The sequence below is a fragment of the Pseudophryne corroboree genome, chromosome 1 (genome assembly GCF_028390025.1).
Source record: "Pseudophryne corroboree isolate aPseCor3 chromosome 1, aPseCor3.hap2, whole genome shotgun sequence".
Classification (NCBI taxonomy): domain Eukaryota; kingdom Metazoa; phylum Chordata; class Amphibia; order Anura; family Myobatrachidae; genus Pseudophryne; species Pseudophryne corroboree.
In genome coordinates, this window is record NC_086444.1 from 906,844,021 (window position 1) to 906,865,287 (window position 21,267).

General features: G+C 48.3%; 1 protein-coding gene across 12 annotated transcripts in view; it reads left to right on the plus strand.

Annotated features, from left to right (window-relative positions):
- The window catches only part of BLTP1 (bridge-like lipid transfer protein family member 1), a 705,550-nt gene that overhangs the window by 478,999 nt on the left and 205,284 nt on the right, over positions 1 to 21,267 (plus strand). For all 12 annotated transcript variants that reach the window (XM_063920260.1, XM_063920265.1, XM_063920266.1 and 9 more), the window contains 2 exons: positions 15,839 to 16,083; positions 20,857 to 20,962. In XM_063920260.1, the coding sequence (XP_063776330.1) occupies positions 15,839 to 16,083; positions 20,857 to 20,962 (351 nt within the window). The remainder of the gene's footprint in view (positions 1 to 15,838; positions 16,084 to 20,856; positions 20,963 to 21,267) is intronic.

The following is a 21,267-nucleotide window of genomic DNA, read 5'->3' on the forward strand; positions in this document are numbered from 1 at the left end:
TTGTGCCCGAACGAGAAGGGTGCATGCTAGGTGGCTCTCCTGAGCTGCTTAGAGTAAAAGTTTATTTTAGTTTTTTTATTTTCAGTGAGTCCTGCTGGCAACAGGCTCACTGCATCGTGGGACTAAGGGGAGAAGAAACGAACTCACCTGCGTGCAGAGTGGATTGGGTTTCTTAGGCTACTGGACATTAGCTCCAGAGGGACGATCACAGGTTCAGCCTGGATGGGTCCCGGAGCCGCGCCGCCGGCCCCCTTACAGAGCCAGAAGAACGAAGAGGTCCGGTGAAATCGGCGGCAGAAGACGTTCCTGTCTTCAACTAAGGTAGCGCACAGCACTGCAGCTGTGCGCCATTGCTCTCAGCACACTTCACACTCCGGTCACTGAGGGTGCAGGGCGCTGGGGGGGAGCGCCCTGAGACGCAATAAAAACAAAAATACCTTAGGATGGCAAAAGAAATACATCACATATAGCTCCTGGGCTATATGGATGTATTTAACCCCTGCCAGTTTTCCAGAAAAAAGCGGGAGATAAGGCCGTCGTGAAGGGGCGGAGCCTATCTCCTCAGCACACAAGCGCCATTTTCTCTGACGTCCTAGTGGATGCTGGGGACTCCGTAAGGACCATGGGGATATAGCGGCTCCGCAGGAGACAGGGCACAATAATAAAAGCTTTAGGATCAGGTGGTGTGCACTGGCTCCTCCCCCTATGACCCTCCTCCAAGCCTCAGTTAGATTTTTGTGCCCGGCCGAGAAGGGTGCAATCTAGGTGGCTCTCCTGAGCTGCTTAGAATAAAAGTTTAAGTTAGGTTTTTTTCTTTCAGTGAGACCTGCTGGCAACAGGCTCACTGCTACGAGGGACTTAGGGGAGAGAAGTAAACTCACCTGCGTGCAGGATGGATTTGCTTCTTAGGCTACTGGACACCATTAGCTCCAGAGGGAGTCGGAACACAGGTCTCACCCTGGGGTTCGTCCCGGAGCCGTGCCGCCGACCCCCCTTGCAGATGCCGAAGTTGAAGAGGTCCAGAGTCCAGAAACAGGCGGCAGAAGACTTTCAGTCTTCATAAGGTAGCGCACAGCACTGCAGCTGTGCGCCATTGTTGTCAGCACACTTCACCAACAGTCACCAACTGTCACTGAGGGTGCAGGGCGCTGGGGGGGGCGTCCTGGGCAGCAATGTATAATACCTTTTTATGGCTAAAATACATCACATATAGCCCTTGAGGCTATATGGATGTATTTAACCCCTGCCAGATCTCACAAACTCCGGGAGAAGAGCCCGCCGAAAAGGGGGCGGGGCCTATTCTCCTCAGCACACGGCGCCATTTTCCTGCTCAGCTCTGCTGTGAGGAAGGCTCCCAGGCTCTCCCCTGCACTGCACTACAGAAACAGGGTTAAAACAGAGAGGGGGGGCACTTATTTGGCGATATGATTACATATATAAAAATGCTATAAGGGAAAACACTTGTATAAGGGGTTGTCCCTGTATAATTATAGCGTTTTTGGTGTGTGCTGGCAAACTCTCCCTCTGTCTCCCCAAAGGGCTAGTGGGGTCCTGTCCTCTATCAGAGCATTCCCTGTGTGTGTGCTGTGTGTCGGTACGTGTGTGTCGACATGTAGGAGGACGATGTTGGTGAGGAGGCAGAGCAAATTGCCTGTATTGGTGATGTCACTCTCTAGGGAGTCGACACTGGAATGGATGGCTTATTTAGGAATTACGTGATAATGTCAACACGCTGCAAGGTCGGTTGACGACATGAGACGGCCGGCAAACAAATTAGTACCTGTCCAGGCGTCTCAGACACCGTCAGGGGCTTGTAAAAACGCCCATTTACCTCAGTCGGTTGACACAGACACGGACACTGACTCCAGTGTCGACGGTGAATAAACAAACGTATTTTCCTTTAGGGCCACACGTTTCATGTTAAGGGCAATGAAGGAGGTGTTACATATTTCTGATACTACAAGTACCACAAATAAGGGTATTATGTAGGGTGTGAATAAAATACTTGTAGTTTTTCCTGAATCAGATAAATTAAATGAAGTGTGTGATGATACGTGGGTTTCCTCCGATAGAAAATTATTGGCGGTATACCCTTTCCCGCCAGAAGTTAGGGCGAGTTGGGAAACACACCTTAGGGTGGATAAGGCGCTCACACGCTTATAAAAACAAGGGGCGTTACCGTCTCCAGATACGGCAGCCCTCAAGGAGCCAGCTGATAGGAAGCTGAAAAATATCCTAAAAGTATATACACACATACTGGTGTTATACTACGACCAGCAATCGCCTCAGCCTGGATGTGCAGCGCTGAGGGGGCTTGGTCGGATTTCCTGACTGAAAATATTGATACCCTTGACAGGGACAAGATTTTATTGACTATAGATGCATTTCTATATATGCGAGATGCGCAGAGGGATATTTGCATTCTGGCATCAAGAGTAAATGTGATGTCCATATCTGCCAGACGAAGACACGACAGTGGTCAGGTGATGCAGATTCCAGACGGCACATGGAAGTATTGCCGTATAAAGGGGCGGTCCATCGGACCTGGTGGCCATGGCAACAGCTGAAAAATCCACCTTTTGTTACCCCAAGTCACATCTCAGCAGAAAAGGACACAGTCTTTTCAGTCTCAGTCCTTTCGTCCCCATAAGGGCAGGCGGGCAAAAGGGCCAGTCATATCTGCCCAGGGGTAGAGGAAAGGGAAGAAGACTGCAGCAGGCAGCCCATTCCCAGGAACAGAAGCCCTCCACAGCTTCTGCCAAGTCCGCAGCATGACGCTGGGGCAGTACAAGCGGACTCAGGTGCGGTAGGGGGTCATCTCAAGAGTTTCAGCACGCAGGGGGCTCACTCACAAGTGGACTCCTGGATCCTACACGTAGTATCCCAGGTGTACATTGGAAATTCGAGACGTCTCCCCCTCACAAGTTCCTGAAGTCTGCTTTACCAACGTCTCCCTCCGACAGGGAGGCAGTATTGGGAACAATTCACAGGCTGTATTCCCAGCAGGTGATAATCAAAGTACCCCTTCTACAACAAGGGAAGGGGTATTATTCCACACTATATTGTGGTACTGAAGCCAGACGGCTCGGTGAGATCTGAAATATTTGAACACTTACATACAAGCGTTCAAATCAAGATGGAGTCACTCAGAGTAGTGATAGCGAACCAGGAAGAAGGGGACGATATGGTGTCACTGGATATCGGGGACGCTTACCTACATGTCCAAATTTGCCTTCTCACCAAGGGTACCTCAGGTTCGTGGTACAGAACTGTCACTATCGGTTCAGACGCTGCCGTTTGGATTGTCCACGGCACCCCGGGTCTTTACCAAGGTAATGGCCGAAATGATGATTCTTCTTAAAAGAAATATGGACGCTTTCCTGATAAAGGCAAGGTCCAGAGAACAGTTGGAGGTCGGAGTAGCACTATCTTAAGTAGTTCTACGACAGCACGAGTGGATTCTAAATATTCCAAAATCGCAGTTTTTTCCGACGACACGTCTACTGTTCCTAGGGATGATTCTGGACACAGTCCAGAAAAGGATGTTTTCTCCCGGAGAAGAAAGCCAGGGAGTTATCCGAGCTAGTCAGGAACCTCCTAAAACCAGGAAAAGTATCAGTGCATCATTGCACAAGGATCCTGTGAAAAATGGTGGTTTCTTACAAAGCGATCCCATTCGGTAGATTTCACGCAAGAACCTTTCCGTGGGATCTGCTGGAAAAATGGTCCGGATCGCATCTTCAGATGCATCAGCGGATAACCCTGTCTCCAAGGACAAGGGTGTTTCTTCTGCGGTGGCTGCAGAGTGCTCATCTATGAAAGGGCCGCAGATTCGGCATTCAGGACTGGGTCCTGGTGACCACGGATGCCAGCCTGAGTGGCTGGGGAGCAGTCACACAAGGAAAAAATTTCCAGAGAGTGTGATCAAGTCTGGAGACTTCTCTCCACATAAATATACTGGAGCTAAGGGCAATTTACAATGCTCTAAACTTAGCAAGACCTCTGCTTCAAGGTCAGCCGGTATTGATCCAGTGGGACAACATCACGGCAGTCGCCCACGTAAACAGGGCGGCACAAGAAGCAGGAGGGAAATGGCAGAAACTACAAGGATTCTTCGCTGGGCGAAAAATCATGTGATAACACTCTCAGCAGTGTTCATTCCGGGAGTGGAAAACTGGGAAGCAGACTTCCTCAGCAGGCATGACCTCTACCCGGGAGAGTGGGGACTTCATCGGGAAGTCTTCCACATGATTGTAAACCGTTGGGAAAAACCAAAGGTGGACATGATGGCGTCCCGCCTGAACAAAAAACTAGACAGATATTGCGCCAGGTCAAGGGACCCTCAGGCAATAGCGGTGGACGCTCTGGTAACACTGTGGGTGTACCAGTCAGAGTATGTGTTCCCTCCTATGCCTCTCATACCAAAAGTACTGAGAATCATGAGAGGGAGATGAGTAAGAACGATACTCGTGGTTCCGGATTGGCCAAGAAGGACTTGGTACCCGAAACTTCAAGAGATGTTCACGGAAGACCCGTGGCCTCTACCTTTAAGAAAGGACCTGCTCCAGCAGGGGCCTTGTCTGTTCCAAGACTTACCGCGACCGCGTTTGACGGCATGGCGGTTGAACGCCGGATCCTGAAAGGGCATTCCAGATGAAGTCATCCCTACCCTGGTCAAAGACAGGAAGGATGTAACCGCAAAACATTTTCACCGCATTTGGTGAAAATATGTTGCGTGGTGTGAGGCCAAGAAGGCCCCTACAGAGGAATTCCAACTGGGTCGTTTCCTACATTTCCTGAAAACAGGACTGTCTATGGGCCTAAAATTAGGGTCCATTAAGGTTCAAATTTCGGCCCTGTCGAATTTCTTCCAGAAAGAACTGGCTTTAGTGCCTGACGTTCAGATGTTTGTAAAAGGGGTACTGCATATACAGCCTCATTTTGTGCCCCAGTGGCACCTTGGGATCTCAATGTTGTTTTGAGTTTCCTAAAGTCACATTGGTTTGAACCACTCACCACTGTGGACTTAAAATATCTCACATGGAAGGTGACGATGCTATTAGCCCTGGCTTCAGCCAGGCGTGTGTCAGAATTGGCGGCTTTATCATATATAAAGCCCTTACTTAATTTTTCATTCTGACAGGGCAGAATTGAGGACTCGTCCTTAATTTCTCCTTAAGGTGTTTTCTGTTTTTCACATGAACCAACCCATTGTGGTACCTGCGGGTACTAGGGACTTGGAGGACTCCAAGTTACTTGACGTTGTCAGGGCCCTGAAAAATATGTTTCCAGGACGGCTGGAGTCAGAAAATCTGACTCGCTGTTTAGCCTGTATGCACCCAACAAGATGGGTGCTCCTGCTTCTAAGCAGACGATTGCTCGCTGGATTTGTAATACAATTCAGTTTACACATTCTGTGGCAGGCCTGCCACAGCCAAAATCTGTAAAAGCCCATTCCAAAAGGAAGGGGGCTCATCTTGGGCGACTGCCCGAGGGGTCTCGGCTTTACAACTTTGCCGAGCAGTTACTTGGTCAGGGGCAAACACGTTTGCTAAATTCTACAAATTTGATACCCTGGCTGAGGAGGACGTGGAGTCTCTCATTCGGTGCTGCAGGGTCATCCGCACTCTCCCGCCCGTTTTGGGAGCTTTGGTATAATCCCCATGGTCCTTACGGAGTCCCCAGCATCCACTAGGACGTCAGAGAAAATAAGATTTTACTTACCGATAAATCTATTTCTCGTAGTCCGTAGTGGATGCTGGGCGCCCATCCCAAGTGCGGATTGTCTGCAATACTTGTACATAGTTATTGTTACAAAAATCGGGTTATTCTTGTTGTGAGCCATCTTGTCAGAGGCTCCTTCGTTGTTATCATACTGTTAACTGGGTTCAGATCACAGGTTGTACGGTGTAATTGGTGTGGCTGGTATGAGTCTTACCCGGGATTCAATATCCTTCCTTATTATGCACGCTCTTCCGGGCACAGTATCCTAACTGAGGCTTGGAGGAGGGTCATAGGGGGAGGAGCCAGTGCACACCACCTGATCCTAAAGCTTTTATTATTGTGCCCTGTCTCCTGCGGAGCCGCTATATCCCCATGGTCCTTACGGAGTCCCCAGCATCCACTACGGACTACGAGAAATAGATTTATCGGTAAGTAAAATCTTATTTTCCCTCACAGTTCCGCTGGAAGGACGGCTCCCTGACTCTCCCCTGCAGTCCCTACAGAATCAGGGTAAAAACGAGAGAGGGGGGGCACTATTGGCAGCTAAATTATAAACAGCAGCTATAAAAGGGAGTAACACTTATATAAGGTTATCCCTATATAGATATATAGCGCTCTGGTGTGTGCTGGCAAACTCTCCCTCTGTCTCCCCAAAGGGCTAGTGGGGTCCTGTCCTCTATCAGAGCATTCCCTGTGTGTGTGCTGGGTGTCGGTACGATTGTGTCGACATGTATGAGGAGGAAAATGATGTGGAAGCAGAGCAATTGCCTGTATTAGTGATGTCACCCCCTAGGGAGTCGACACCTGACTGGATGGTTGTATTTAAAGAACTACGTGACAATGTCAGCACTTTACAAAAAACTGTTGACGACATGAGACAGCCGACAAATCAATTAGTGCCTGTCCAGGCGTCTCAGACACCGTCAGGGGCGATAAAACGCCCGTTACCTCAGTGGGTCGACACAGACCCAGACACGGATACTGAGTCCAGTGTCGACGGTGAGGAGACAAACGTAATGTCCAGTAGGGCCACACGTTACATGATCACGGCAATGAAGGAGGCATTGAACATTTCTGACACTACAAGTACCACAAAGAAGGGTATTATGTGGGGAGTGAAAAAACTACCAGTAGCTTTTCCTGAGTCAGATGAATTAAATGAGGTGTGTGATAAAGCGTGGGTTTCCCCCGATAAAAAAGTGCTAATTTTTAATAAATTATTGGCACTATACCCTTTCCCGCCAGAGGTTAGGGCGCGTTGGGAAACACCCCCTAAAGTAGAAGGGTATATACACACATACTGGTGTTATACTGCGACCAGCAATCGCATCAGCCTGGATGTGCAGTGCTGGAGTGGCGTGGTCGGATTCCCTGACTGAAAATATTGATACCCTGGATAGGGACAGTATATTACTGACTATAGAGCATTTGAAGGATGCATTACTATATATGCGTGATGCACAGAGGGATATTTGCACCCTGGCATCAAGAGTGAGTGCTATGTCCATTTCGGCCAGAAGAGCGTTATGGACGCGACAGTGGTCAGGGGATGCGGATTCCAAACGACATATGGAAGTATTGCCGTTTAAAGGAGAGGAGTTATTTGGGGCCGGTCTATCGGACCTGGTGGCCACGGCAACGGCCGGAAAGTCCACCTTTTTACCCCAGGTCACCTCTCAGCAGAAAAAGACACAGTCTTTTCAAACTCAGTCCTTTCGTTCCCATAAGTACAGGCGGGCAAAAGGCCACTCATTTCTGCCCCGGGGCAGAGGAAGAGGAAAAAGACTGCACCAGGCAGCCTCTTCCCAGGAGCAGAAGCCCTCCTCTGCTTCTGCCAAGTCTTCAGCATGACGCTGGGGCTTTACAAGCGGACTCGGACACGGTGGGGGCCCGTCTCAAAAATTTCAACGCGCAGTGGGCTCACTCGCAAGTGGACCCCTGGATTCTGCAGGTAGTATCACAGGGGTACAAACTGGAATTCGAGACGTCTCCCCCTCGCCGGTTCCTGAAGTCTGCTCTACCAAAGTCTCCCTCCGACAGGGAGGCAGTTTTGGAAGCCATTCACAAGCTGTATTCCCAGCAGGTGATAATCAAGGTACCTCTCCTACAACAGGGAAAGGGGTATTATTCCACGCTGTTTGTGGTACCGAAGCCGGACGGCTCGGTGAGACCAATTTTAAATCTAAAATCCTTGAACACTTACATAAAGAGGTTCAAATTCAAGATGGAGTCACTCAGAGCAGTGATAGCAAACCTGGAAGAAGGGGACTATATGGTGTCTCTGGACATCAAAGATGCTTATCTCCACGTCCCAATTTACCCTTCTCACCAAGGGTACCTCAGGTTTGTAGTACAAAACTGTCATTATCAGTTTCAGACGCTGCCGTTTGGGTTGTCCACGGCACCTCGGGTCTTTACCAAGGTAATGGCCGAAATGATGATTCTTCTTCGAAGAAAAGGCGTTTTAATTATCCCTTACTTGGACGATCTCCTGATAAGGGCAAGGTCCAGGGAACAGTTAGAAGTCGGAGTAGCACTATCTCAGTTAGTGTTACGTCAGCACGGGTGGATCCTAAATATTCCAAAATCGCAGCTGATTCCAACGACACGTCTCCTGTTCCTAGGAATGATTCTGGACACAGTCCAGAAAAAGGTGTTTCTCCCAGAGGAGAAGGCCAGGGAGTTATCCGAGCTAGTCAGGAATCTCCTAAAACCAGGCCAGGTGTCAGTGCATCAGTGCACGAGGGTCCTGGGAAAAATGGTGGCTTCTTACGAAGCGATTCCATTTGGAAGATTCCATGCAAGAACGTTTCAGTGGGATCTTCTGGACAAATGGTCCGGATCGCATCTTCAGATGCATCAGCGGATAACCCTGTCGCCAAGGACAAGGGTGTCTCTTCTGTGGTGGCTGCAGAGTGCTCATCTACTAGAGGGCCGCAGATTCGGCATTCAGGATTGGATCCTGGTGACCACAGATGCCAGCCTGAGAGGCTGGGGAGCAGTCACACAGGGACAAAATTTCCAAGGCTTGTGGTCAAGCATGGAAACATCTCTTCATATAAACATTCTGGAACTAAGGGCCATTTACAATGCCCTAAGTCAAGCAAAACCTCTGCTTCAGGGTCAGGCGGTATTGATCCAATCGGACAACATCACGTCAGTCGCCCGCGTAAACAGACAGGGCGGCACGAGAAGCAGGAGGGCGATGGCAGAAGCTGCAAGGATTCTTCGCTGGGCGGAGAATCATGTGATAGCACTGTCAGCAGTGTTCATTCCGGGAGTGGACAACTGGGAAGCGGACTTCCTCAGCAGACACGACCTTCACCCGGGGGAGTGGGGACTTCATCCAGAAGTCTTCCAAGAGATGGTAAACCGTTGGGAAAAACCAAAGGTGGACATGATGGCGTCCCGTCTCAACAAAAAACTAGACAGATATTGCGCCAGGTCAAGGGACCCTCAGGCAATAGCGGTGGACGCTCTGGTAACACCATGGGTGTACCAGTCAGTGTATGTGTTCCCTCCTGTGTACCAAAAGTACTGAGAATCATAAAAAGGAGAGGAGTAAGAACTATACTCGTGGTTCCGGATTGGCCAAGAAGGACTTGGTACCCGGAACTTCAAGAGATGCTCACGGAGGACCCGTGGCCTCTACCTCTAAGAAAGGACTTGCTCCAGCAGGGACCTTGTCTGTTCCAAGACTTACCGCGGCTGCGTTTGACGGCATGGCGGTTGAACGCCGGATCCTGAAGGAAAAAGGCATTCCAGAAGAAGTCATCCCTACCCTGATAAAGGCCAGGAAGGATGTAACCGCGAAACATTATCACCGCTTTTGGCGAAAATATGTTGCGTGGTGTGAGGCCAAGGAGGCCCCTACAGAGGAATTTCAACTGGGTCGCTTCCTACATTTCCTGCAAACAGGACTGTCTATGGGCCTAAAATTAGGGTCCATTAAGGTTCAAATTTCGGCCCTGTCGATTTTCTTCCAAAAAGAACTGGCTTCAGTGCCTGAAGTCCAGACGTTTGTCAAAGGGGTACTGCATATACAGCCTCCTTTTGTGCCCCCGGTGGCACCTTGGGATCTCAATGTGGTTTTGGGGTTCCTAAAATCACATTGGTTTGAACCACTCACCACTGTGGAATTAAAATATCTCACATGGAAGGTGGTAATGCTGTTAGCCCTGGCTTCAGCCAGGCGTGTCTCAGAATTGGCGGCTTTATCTTATAAAAGCCCTTACCTGATTTTTCACACGGATAGGGCAGAATTGAGGACTCGTCCTCAATTTCTCCCAAAGGTGGTTTCAGCGTTTCACGTGAACCAGCCTATTGTGGTGCCTGCGGCTACTAGGGACTTGGAGGACTCCAAGTTACTGGACGTAGTCAGGGCCCTCAAAATATATATTTCCAGGACGGCTGGAGTCAGGAAATCTGACTCGCTGTTTATCCTGTATGCACCCAACAAGCTGGGTGCTCCTGCTTCTAAGCAGACGATTGCTCGTTGGATTGTAGTACAATTCAGCTTGCGCATTCTGTGGCAGGCCTGCCACAGCCAAAATCTGTAAAAGCCCATTCCACAGGGAAGGTGGGCTCATCTTGGGCGGCTGCCCGAGGGGTCTCGGCTTTACAACTTTGCCGAGCAGCTACTTGGTCAGGGGCAAACACGTTTGCTAAATTCTACAAATTTGATACCCTGGCTGAGGAGGACCTGGAGTTCCCTCATTCGGTGCTGCAGAGTCATCCGCACTCTCCCGCCCGTTTGGGAGCTTTGGTATAATCCCCATGGTCCTTACGGAGTCCCAGCATCCACTTAGGACGTTAGAGAAAATAAGAATTTACTTACCGATAATTCTATTTCTCATAGTCCGTAGTGGATGCTGGGCGCCCATCCCAAGTGCGGATTGTCTGCAATACTTGTATATAGTTATTGTTACAAAATTCGGGTTATTATTGTTGTGAGACATCTTTTCAGAGGCTCCTTCGTTTATCATACTGTTAACTGGGTTCAGATCACAGGTTGTACGGTGTGATTGGTGTGGCTGGTATGAGTCTTACCCGGGATTCAATATCCTTCCTTATTATGTACGCTCGTCCGGGCACAGTATCCTAACTGAGGCTTGGAGGAGGGTCATAGGGGGAGGAGCCAGTGCACACCAGCTAGTTCAAGCTTTTACTTTTGTGCCCAGTCTCCTGCGGAGCCGCTATTCCCCATGGTCCTTACGGAGTCCCAGCATCCACTACGGACTATGAGAAATAGAATTATCGGTAAGTAAATTCTTATTTTTTTTACCTCAGAAGAACATAATTGGAACAACGATGTTTCGATCCTATTAAGACATTTTTCAGGATACTGTAGTAATTGAGTCACAATCCATGCGTGATTTGTGACTCAATTACTTTTTGATTATAGATTGCTCAAATCTTGAAAAAGGTACTTTATAATCACTGTTTCGGTCTGATAACAATTTTGTTCCTGTGGTGAGGTATTAAATCTCCAGACCTGTTTGCATCACGCCTGGTGAGTGCCCTCTCATTTACTAGTTTTGCATATGGGATTTCTGTCCAGAATTCTATGTAGAGCACCCCAGCTGTTGAAAGTAGATGATGTTACCTTCTGGGTACACACTTATCCAATCCCCAGGAGATCTGACTCCTGACTGGTGGGTTTGCCCGACTTTGGACAAGGGTGTACCCCAGACTTGCCTACTCACCCGGAATGGCCGGGAGGCTCCCGAAAATCGGGTGACCCTCCCGGCCCCCCGGAAGAGCAGGCAAGTCTCCCGATTACAGGGGTCCCCCTCTGCCCGGCCGCCCACTTAGCGAGTAAAGTGGGCAGTCCGGGCAGGCGATGACGCGATTCTTGTTGAATCGCGTCATCATAGCCACGCCCCCTGCTTTATAATGCCGGTAATAGCGGCATTACACAGCGGGGGCGGGGCTTACACGGGACGATCCCATAGTCACGCCCCTGGCCCGCCTGCGCCACGCCTCCGCCCCGCCCCCCTCGGCACTCACATCGCAGCCCGCCCCCCTGCCGAGCCGACCTGGCTGCTCTCTCCCGGAGAGAGCAGCCAAATTGTCGGTAAGTATGGTGTACCCTCAGCCGACCAACTGGCTTCAGCCCTGGCTTTCCTCAGGAACCCCCGGCCTGGGCTGACTAGTTGGAGGGGATGGATACTTCAGCCACGGTCACGGCCACAGTCAGGAGTGTCCTCTGGCTATGGCATTACTCCCCTGCTACTGGAGCCTAGTGCTGGTTTTGAAAATATGGGGAACCCCTATTCATTTTGTTGCCCATATTGTTAGAACCAGGGACAGCTCCAGGAACCCAGTGCTGGTTCATTAAATACGGAGGACCCCTACATGTTTTGTTCCCCATATTTTTCGGACCAGGGCTGGCTCAAAGAGCCTTGAACTGGTTATGCCTTTTGAGGGGGACCCACATTTAAAAAAAAAAAAAAAAGGAACATTAAAATGCTCTCCCCTTGAGCATTATAATGAAATACATTCATCATTAATAAATCCCCCTACTCCAATAGCCAAATAATTTTTTTCGGCAGGACTTGTCACAGATTGGCCTGCTGGACAAGTGTATAGCGAGGATTGGCTGTAGAATCTGCAAGCAGGTCTGCAGAAGGATTGTATAAACAGCCTGATCTCCCAGGGATTGCACAAGTGTGTACCCAGCTTTAGATGATGTTACTATATATATATATATATATATATATATATATGGAAGGGGGGGATAGGGGTACCAGCGACTTACAGTGTCTAATGAAAATGAAAATAAATATGAAGAATATAGCAGGATACGGTTTCCCAAAAAAGAATAACAAATTTATTTATACAATTTAGAATAAAATACAGGGATAAAAAATGGATATAAAAGCTGGATAGTAGGAGCAATAAAAAAATATATAAAAGATTATATATAAAAATAAATGCAGTTGTGCTAGAACCCTAAAACACCTAAAATCAGTAAAAACAATTTTCTACTGATAAAAGTATGTAAAAAATAAACAATGATGCTTATCTTTGAGAATGGAGGGTCAGTGGAGGTGTACCCAACGCGTTTCGTCCTCAGACTTCACCCCTTGATGAAGTCTGAGGACGAAACGCGTTGGGTACACCTCCACTGACCCTCCATTCTCAAAGATAAGCATCATTGTTTATTTTTTACATACTTTTATCAGTAGAAAATTGTTTTTACTGATTTTAGGTGTTTTAGGGTTCTAGCACAACTGCATTTATTTTTAGGGTACACCTCCACTGACCCTCCATTCTCAAAGATAAGCATCATTGTTTATTTTTTACATACTTTTATCAGTAGAAAATTGTTTTTACTGATTTTAGGTGTTTTAGGGTTCTAGCACAACTGCATTTATTTTTATATATAATCTTTTATATATTTTTTTATTGCTCCTACTATCCAGCTTTTATATCCATTTTTTATCCCTGTATTTTATTCTAAATTGTATAAATAAATTTGTTATTCTTTTTTGGGAAACCGTATCCTGCTATATTCTTCATATTTATTTTCATTTTCATTAGACACTGTAAGTCGCTGGTACCCCTATCCCCCCCTTCCACATCCTAATTTTAAGGCAACTTATCACTGCCGAATTTTTAGGGGTTAGCTGACACCTTACATTTTTAAAGGAGTGTCTTTAATTACTGTATTACCACTTTATAAATATCTGTTCACATACACCTGTGGCGCCGTACCCCCACTATCCAATATATATATATATATATATATATATATATATATATATATATATACACTAGGTGATTCGTCACACCGTCATTAGGGGCTACGCCCGTTAACCCCTGCACACCTTTGAACATACGCAGGTCGGTAGATAACAGATCCAGAAATGCAGGGCAGTATAAAGGGCATACAGAAATGGTGTCCGGTTGAGAAAAGATAGAGAGGCGTAGGGGGTGAGAAAGGGAATGTACAGAAACGCTGTGCGATCGGTAAAGGATAGGGAGAGGCAGGGTGGTAGGGAGAGGCAAGGTGTTAGACAGAAAATACCGTTGCAAGAGGCTACGATCCGTTAAACCCTGCACGGGCTTCAGCTGTGCTATAATTGTTATTATATGGAGTATTACCTGCAAAAAAATGTTATGCTAGTGAGGTAGATATTGCAAGGGGGAAGGGCGTGCACTTGTCAAGGGGGCGTAGCCCTTTGTGAGGGCGTGAAGAGTTGCCGCAGGGCACAATGAATAACATAGTGTATATACTGCTTAGTGTATGCAGCGCAGCTTATACACCCTTGGCCACAGGTATCAGAGCTGCGTATACACACAGGTAACGGAGCCGCGTATCCACACAGTGGCCAGATGTAGCAGGGCAGCTTATACACACAATACCCACAGGTAGCAGAGCCACTTATACACACAATACCCACAGATGACAGAGCCGCTTATACACACAATACCCACAGGTGGCAGAGACGCTTATAAACAACGTGGCCACAGGTAGCAAAGCAGTTTATACACACAATGACCACAGGTAGCGGGTGGGTGGGGGAGGGGTGGTGGATGCTGTGGGTTCCGCGGGTTGGGGAGGGTAGGGTGGAGGGGGGGGGGGGGGGGGGGGGCGCTACGGGTGGGGGAGGGACGTGTGTGGTGGATGCTGTGGGTGCCGCGGGTGGGGTGGAGGGAGAGGTGGGTATGCGGGTGGGGGAGGTGCAGGTGTCCCGCGGGTGGGGGTGGGGTGGAGGGTGTAGCGGGGGGAGGGGCGGGGGGGTTTTGAGGGTTGTGGGTGATACGGGTGGGAGCACCGCGGGTAGGGGACGCACGTGTGCCGGGGGACGGATGTTGTGGATGCTGTGGGTGCCGCGGGTTGGGGAGGGTGGGGTGGAGGGAGCGGTTGAGGTGCTGCGGGTGGGGGAGGGGGGAGGGACGTGTGTGGTGGATGCTGTGGGTGGCGTGGAGGGTGGGTATGGGGGTGGGGGAGGTGCAGGTGTCCCGCGGGTGGGGGTGGGCTGGAGGGAGGGGTGGGCTGCTCTGGGAGGGGCGAGGGGTTTTGCGGGTTGTGGGTGATATGGGTCGGAGCGCCGTGGGTAGGGGACGGGCGGGGTGTGGGTGCTACGGGTGGGGGACAGATGTATTGGGTGGGGGAGGGGCGGGGGGTGCCGCGGTTTGTGGGTGCTTCGGGTGGGGGAGGGGCGTGTGCCGTGGGTGGGGGACGGATGTGGTGGGTGCCGAGGGGGAGGGTGGGGGGTGGTGCAGGTGTGGGTGGTGGAGGGGCGGGAGTGTCGCGGGTGTGGGTGCAACGGGTGGGGAGGGGCGGGTGCCGTGGTTGGGGGAGGGGCGGGAGTGCCGCGAATGGGGGAGGGGGCGGGAGTGTTGCAGATGTGGGTGCTATGGGTGGGGGAGGCGGCGGGAGTGCCACGGGTAAGGAAGGGGCGTGTGCCGGGGGAGGGGCGGGAGTGCCGCGGGTGGGGGAGAGGCGGCGGGTGCTGCAGGTGTGGGTGCCGCGGGTGGGAGGGTGTGGGGTGGCACGGGGCATGTGCCGCAGGTGGGAGGCGGATGTGGTGGAGGCTGTGGGTGCCGCGGGTGGGAGGGGGGCGGGTGCAGCAGTCAGTGCTCGTCCACGGCATTCTCCTCCGGACTGTGCGGCAGCCACAAGACTGAGGCGGTTATTGCGAGTCCCGCTTACAGTCACCGGCTGCAGTGTCACCAGGGTGCAGGGAATGTACGGGGAGGGGGGAGAGAGGGGACTGGGCGGAGATGGGGAGGGAACTGGGTGGGGATGGGCGGACCGAGGGAGGGGACTGTTCCTGGCCTGCATCCAGCCACCCAGATCTGTGACTGTATGACTCCTCCCAGCGTTAGAGGGCCAGGCACAGAGTCACAAGGCTATTATATAGGATATGTATTAGCCTTGATTACCGGTAAATATATATATATATATACCGGTAATCAGCCTGTCATCCTCCTGTTATTAACAGCCCAACAGTCGTTTAACGGTTAAACTGCTCACTTTCCTTTTTATTTTTTTTAATATAGCAAATCTTCCTTTACAGTAACTCTCGGTACGACAAACTATTTTATTATAAGGTTGCTTAAACTATTGAACTATAAACTGTTTCTTGTATGTTTATTGCAGGTGCCCAAACAAGGTTTACATTTGAGCTACCAAATCACAGATTACGATTCACCTCAAAGGTTTCCTCTACAGACATGTCAACTATTCCCCCCTCAGCCAGTCTCAATCTTCCTCCAGTCACCATGCATGGGAAATACATAATGGAAGAACATGATACTTATTCTGATCAGGCCTGGAGTATGGATGACCTTCCTGCCAAGCAGGGATACTATCTACAAGGAAACTATTTACGTTGCATGGCTGAGGTGAGACATACAAGTTGCTAATGCCATTGTGCCCTATTACTCTATGGGCAGTTCCTGACACACAAATTTGATCTGTGTGTCATTTTAGCTAAGCAGAGAAAATAACTTGAGCCCAGTTACTGTATGTACAGTATGGATAGTGATCTACTTACTGGTAGATTAAATTACCAGATTTTTGGCAGTCCACAATTCAATCTACTCATTGCCTGTCAGATTTTGGCATGGAAATATTGACTGTACATAGAACTATAAATACCATTTCCCTTATTCTCTGTGCCATAGATTTTTTTCTAGTATCTGTATTCTTTCTTTGTGTGCTGATGTAGCACCACTTTTTGTTATGTATGTTGTATTCCATTATCTGTGTAATTACTCGGTTGACCATGTTAATTTTTTTTTCTTCAGATTACTTGTGGCCTGGTCCTCTGTTACTACATGAGCTTGAAGACCTATATTTTATATAATTTTTTATTAATGATGCTTATTTACATGCATTAATAGGATTTTTGGTCTCTTACCGCTGAATCTTTTTCTCTTAACAGGCTGGGGAGCACGGGACCATGGGGATTGCAGTTGGGGCTGGATTTGGCACTTACATTAAACTGTATCTTAAAATGAAGCTCCTTCCCCCTGCAATCCCATAATGCCAGTACTACTTTAAAAGAGTTTTGTAAGCAGTAGCAGTAACTCAGTGAAACTGTTAGAACACTAAAACAAACCAGTAGGAAAAAAGACAGTCAAGAACCAAACCTCGAAAGAACATGCGGTAGGGAACGTAGTGCTCTGCATGCTGCTTAAGAGGAAAGGATTCAAATGTAAGCAAGGCTGGGGGACACTTGACCATGGGATGTTTAACAGTTACACTTATGGGAGGTAATGTTTAGGCTGCCTGACCGGAGAACTGTACGCCCAAAGTGTGCATTGCCGGAGGCAAAAACCTGAAAACAGTAAACACGAGCAAATGTGGACAGAGGACCAGGAAGCCGCATGACAGACCTGTTCCACCGAACCCCCGTATCACGCCGCCCGGAAGGTCGCTACCACCCAGGTCGAATGCACTGACACCCACTCTGGTGCCGGTTGCCCCACACTAGAATAGGCTTGCGTGATGACCGGGTGGATCCAACACGCAATGGTCTGCTTTTTAGCCAGTAAACCACGCTCATGTGCATCATAAAGAACAAGCAGAGAATCTGTACTTGTTCAAGTAAATTCGCAGAGCTCTGACTACATTTAGCAGAGCTAGATCATCTTGATCCCGGGAAGTCGTTGAAGGACGTGAAACCGGAAAGACCATTTCTGGATTTAAGTGAAAATTCGAAACAACTTTCAGCTGGAAAGTAGGAACTGTATGGAGAACCGTTCTATCATCATGGAATATGAGAAAAGAGGCCTTGCAAGACAAAGCCCCTAACGCGGAAACACGCTGGGCTGATGCAATAGCCATAAGGAAGACCAGCTTCCAAGTAACAAATTGACGAACTGCTGAATGTAAAAGCTCAAATGGAGCCCATTTGAGAGCCAATACCGACCATATTAAGATCTCGCGGTGCTATTGGCGGATGAAGTGGTGGTTGTATACGCACCACATCCTACAAAAAGGATGGAAGACTGGCCAAACATCACAGGAAATAAATTGACAGAGCTTAGAGTACTTTCAAAGAAAAAAAGCTTAAAACTGTACTCCAAACCCCCCTGAAGGAAGGACAAGAAATGAGGGAGGCAAAATTTGGAGGTATTGAACCCTTCAAGAAGTAGAGTTTCCATACTCTGCAGTTATTATGTAACTAAACTGGTTTCTGGGCTCATAGTATAGTATGTACTACTGAGAGAGAAAAACCTTTCGCTTTCAAAGGCTTTATCTGAAAAGCCAGACCATTAAAGCTAACCAAGGAAGGTCCTCGTGTTGAAAAAGACCTTGTTGTTGCATGTCTGGTCAAAGTGGAAGATACCACCCAGGACATTTTGAGAATGTCAACGTACCACGATCTGTGTCCAGTCTGGAGCCACTGGGATTACTGTCACCCGTTGATTGTTGATGCCCTTGAGTACCCGAGGCAACATTGGAATCAGGGGACACAGATATGTTAGATGAAAATCTCACTAAACCTTCATGGCATCCAATGTGAAAGCCAGTAGGGCCCTGGATCTCGCACACAAAGCTGTAGAACCTTGAAGTTGTGTCGAGAGGATATTAGAATCACCTGCGGGAAGCCCCACGTCTGAACTAACTGATGGAAGACCTTCTGGATTGTGAGACAACTCCCCTGTTAAAAACATGGTTTCGCAGAGGAAGTCTGCTTCCCAATTTTCTGTTCCCGGTATGAAAACTGCTGTGAGTGTTGAAATTAAGCTCTCTGCCCAGGAAAGGAACTCTGCTGTCTCTGCCAATGCCTGTGTGCCTTGCGCAGCTGAGGATCCTTGACGGAGCATTCCGACTGACACAGGCAGCTTGAAGTGCACATACAGTACTACTCCTTTTTGCATGGGAGGGGAGCTGCCCCAAAGACCCGGCAAAATGTTGGCCGCCATCCAGGAACGCACCATCTGGATGGCGGCCGCCATAAAAGGGCAATATCGTGCACCGGTCCCCGGGTCCAGGCGTTCTTAAGGGAGATCAGAGTGCTGTAGGGGGGTCGCCGCCAGGCTAGCTGAGGACAGCTCCTGCAGCTGATGCACTCATACTCGCTCTATAAAAACAAAAGAAATTTACAAAAAAAGAATAAAGGGGCAGATGTTTTAACCTGGAGAAGGCATAAGGAAGTGATAAACCAGTGATATGTGCAAGGTGATAAACGCTCCCGCCAATCAGATCCTAACTGTTAATTTACATATTGGAGCTGATTGGCTGGTGCCTTTATCACCTTGCACATATCACTGGTTTATCACTTCCTTATGCCTTCTCCAGGTTAATACATCTGCCCCAAAGAAACTAAACTACAAGAAAGGGCTGCATAGCCCCCTAAAACATGCCCAACTCCGTAGGCACTTAAAGAACACTGGTATTATGGGGTTGCAGAGGGGAGGAACTTAATTTTAAAACTATAGTTTAAGTGCCAGTTCCAGCCCCAACCTGCAGTCCCACGGCCCAGTGTCCCCCCAGCATTACTGTAAGAGAAAATATTTTTATCCAGGGATATTTAAATGTGCTGCAGTTTGGTATGTTTTAATGTTTGTAATGTCGGCACAGCATACCTGCATATGTTATGGGACTGAAGGGAGTGCTGTGCCAGTTTGCTCTTGTGACCTCCTTTTGTGTAATTTATGCTCATTTGGCTACCAGCACTGCATATGCCCCTGTCTTTTGCAGATTTAAAATGTTAGGTAATTTGAAGGAGTTAATGAAGGATGGCTGGTTTAATCATGTTTGGTAGTGTAGTGACCTACAGAGCTGCTGTTTGGGGATGGCGTACCTCCTCCTGAGGGCCCAGATCTCCACAGCTCCAATCCTTACAGTTATTTTCAAGTTTCACATTTGATGATGTACAAGGAAGGAAGGCTCTGCTCAGAGCTTTATGCTGAATACATGTGTGTGGGTCTTGGCGGGTTGGATGTGTTATGAAATGAGTTGCCAGGAACACTTTTCAGTAGAGCCTAACCTATGTCGTTAGGGTCTACGTTTCTCTTCTTCTAATCATTTTACTGAGATTGTCTTTCCTTCGTTCTACCATCACACAAGAAGATCCGTAGCAGAGGGCAGGCACTACCTGTCACACAAATACATTTCCCAACATTTCAAGGGAGCTTATTTTTTTTAATCACTACTATAACCTAACTGTAGCTAACTTTATCAGCATATTTAATGCAGCAATGTCAGCAGAGAAGGCTGTGATTAAAGATATAGGGGGTTATTCAGAGATGAACGCAGGTGGCTGCATTCATCTCTGCACATGCTGGAGGCTGCCCAGCACAGGTCAAGGCCAGCCAGCATGTGTAAGACCGCCTCCCGAATCTAATTGCGAAACGCATCAGTTCTAAGGTTGACCCCTGGCAGTGCAACCTGACTGCTGGCAGGCGGTCAGCGCGGCTGCATGTGATGTCACGCAGCCGCCCAAAAAACTGCCCCGCCATGCCCTCCCAGCTCCGCGTCGCTGTCCCAAAAACCGCTGCTGTCAATCACATTGTGTTCGCATCCATCGGGGATGCTGCCACAATGTGTGAGTACGCGCAGCCGATGTGCGGCTGCTGCGCATGCACAGTTTGCCGCCACTTGCAATCAGCGCTGTGCGCCGCAATAGCAGCTAGGTCTGAATGACGCCCATTGTACATTAACTAGATAATTTCTGCAAACGGTTTGGTAAATGATAATGGTAAAGAAGCTTTTCAGATCTTCCTACTGTATATAGTTTGAAATTACACAGAGGTTGCCACAGCCTTGTGAGCTCTGCTCCGTTCACTATGCATTGCGGTCCACTGTTCCACATAATACAGCAGGTTTATCAAAGTCTTAAAGTACCTACAATTGTATAGGCAGTATCTGTGTGATCAATATGTCTGTGATCACTATTGCTAGCTCACATTGTGCAATGTTGGACACGCATCCAGTTCTCAGTCTCAATTAATCAAGTAAGTAACCCAATGTCAGTGTCTGGAGTCTGGAAGCCCTGTCAACAAAATTGATAAAGGCAATTGTTGTGGACTGTTTGTTCAGTGTTTTAACACTTTATAATACTGTATTTATGACTGAAAGATTCTTTAGTAGTACTCGTGTGTATATTATTTTGTATTTCCTAATCTTGGTATGACACTAAAACTGATCAATCCCAATGACAGGTCGGATCATTTGAACACAATCTCACCACTGATCTTCTGAACCACCTGGTTTTTGTACAGAAAGTATTCATGAAAGAGGTCAATGAAGTTATACAGAAAGTTTCAGGTTTGTGGATGTTCATCTAGTTTGGCTATGTTAGTTATAGTGAATAATCCTATAATGTTAATACTATTTATCTAAATTACGTGAAGCACCAAGTACATTATGGTTTGAGTATAAAAGCAGGCACAATAACAATATGCTAAAAGTTAATTTCATGCATCATGTACAGTTAGCGAAGCACTAAGTCTTAAGTACACACGCCATCACTATAAAAACAAATTTTACCTTGGGCGATCTCTAAGGAAAACTTTAAATGGGAGTGCCCCAGGCCATATTTACAGTATGAAGAAATGGGAGGACAGTATACC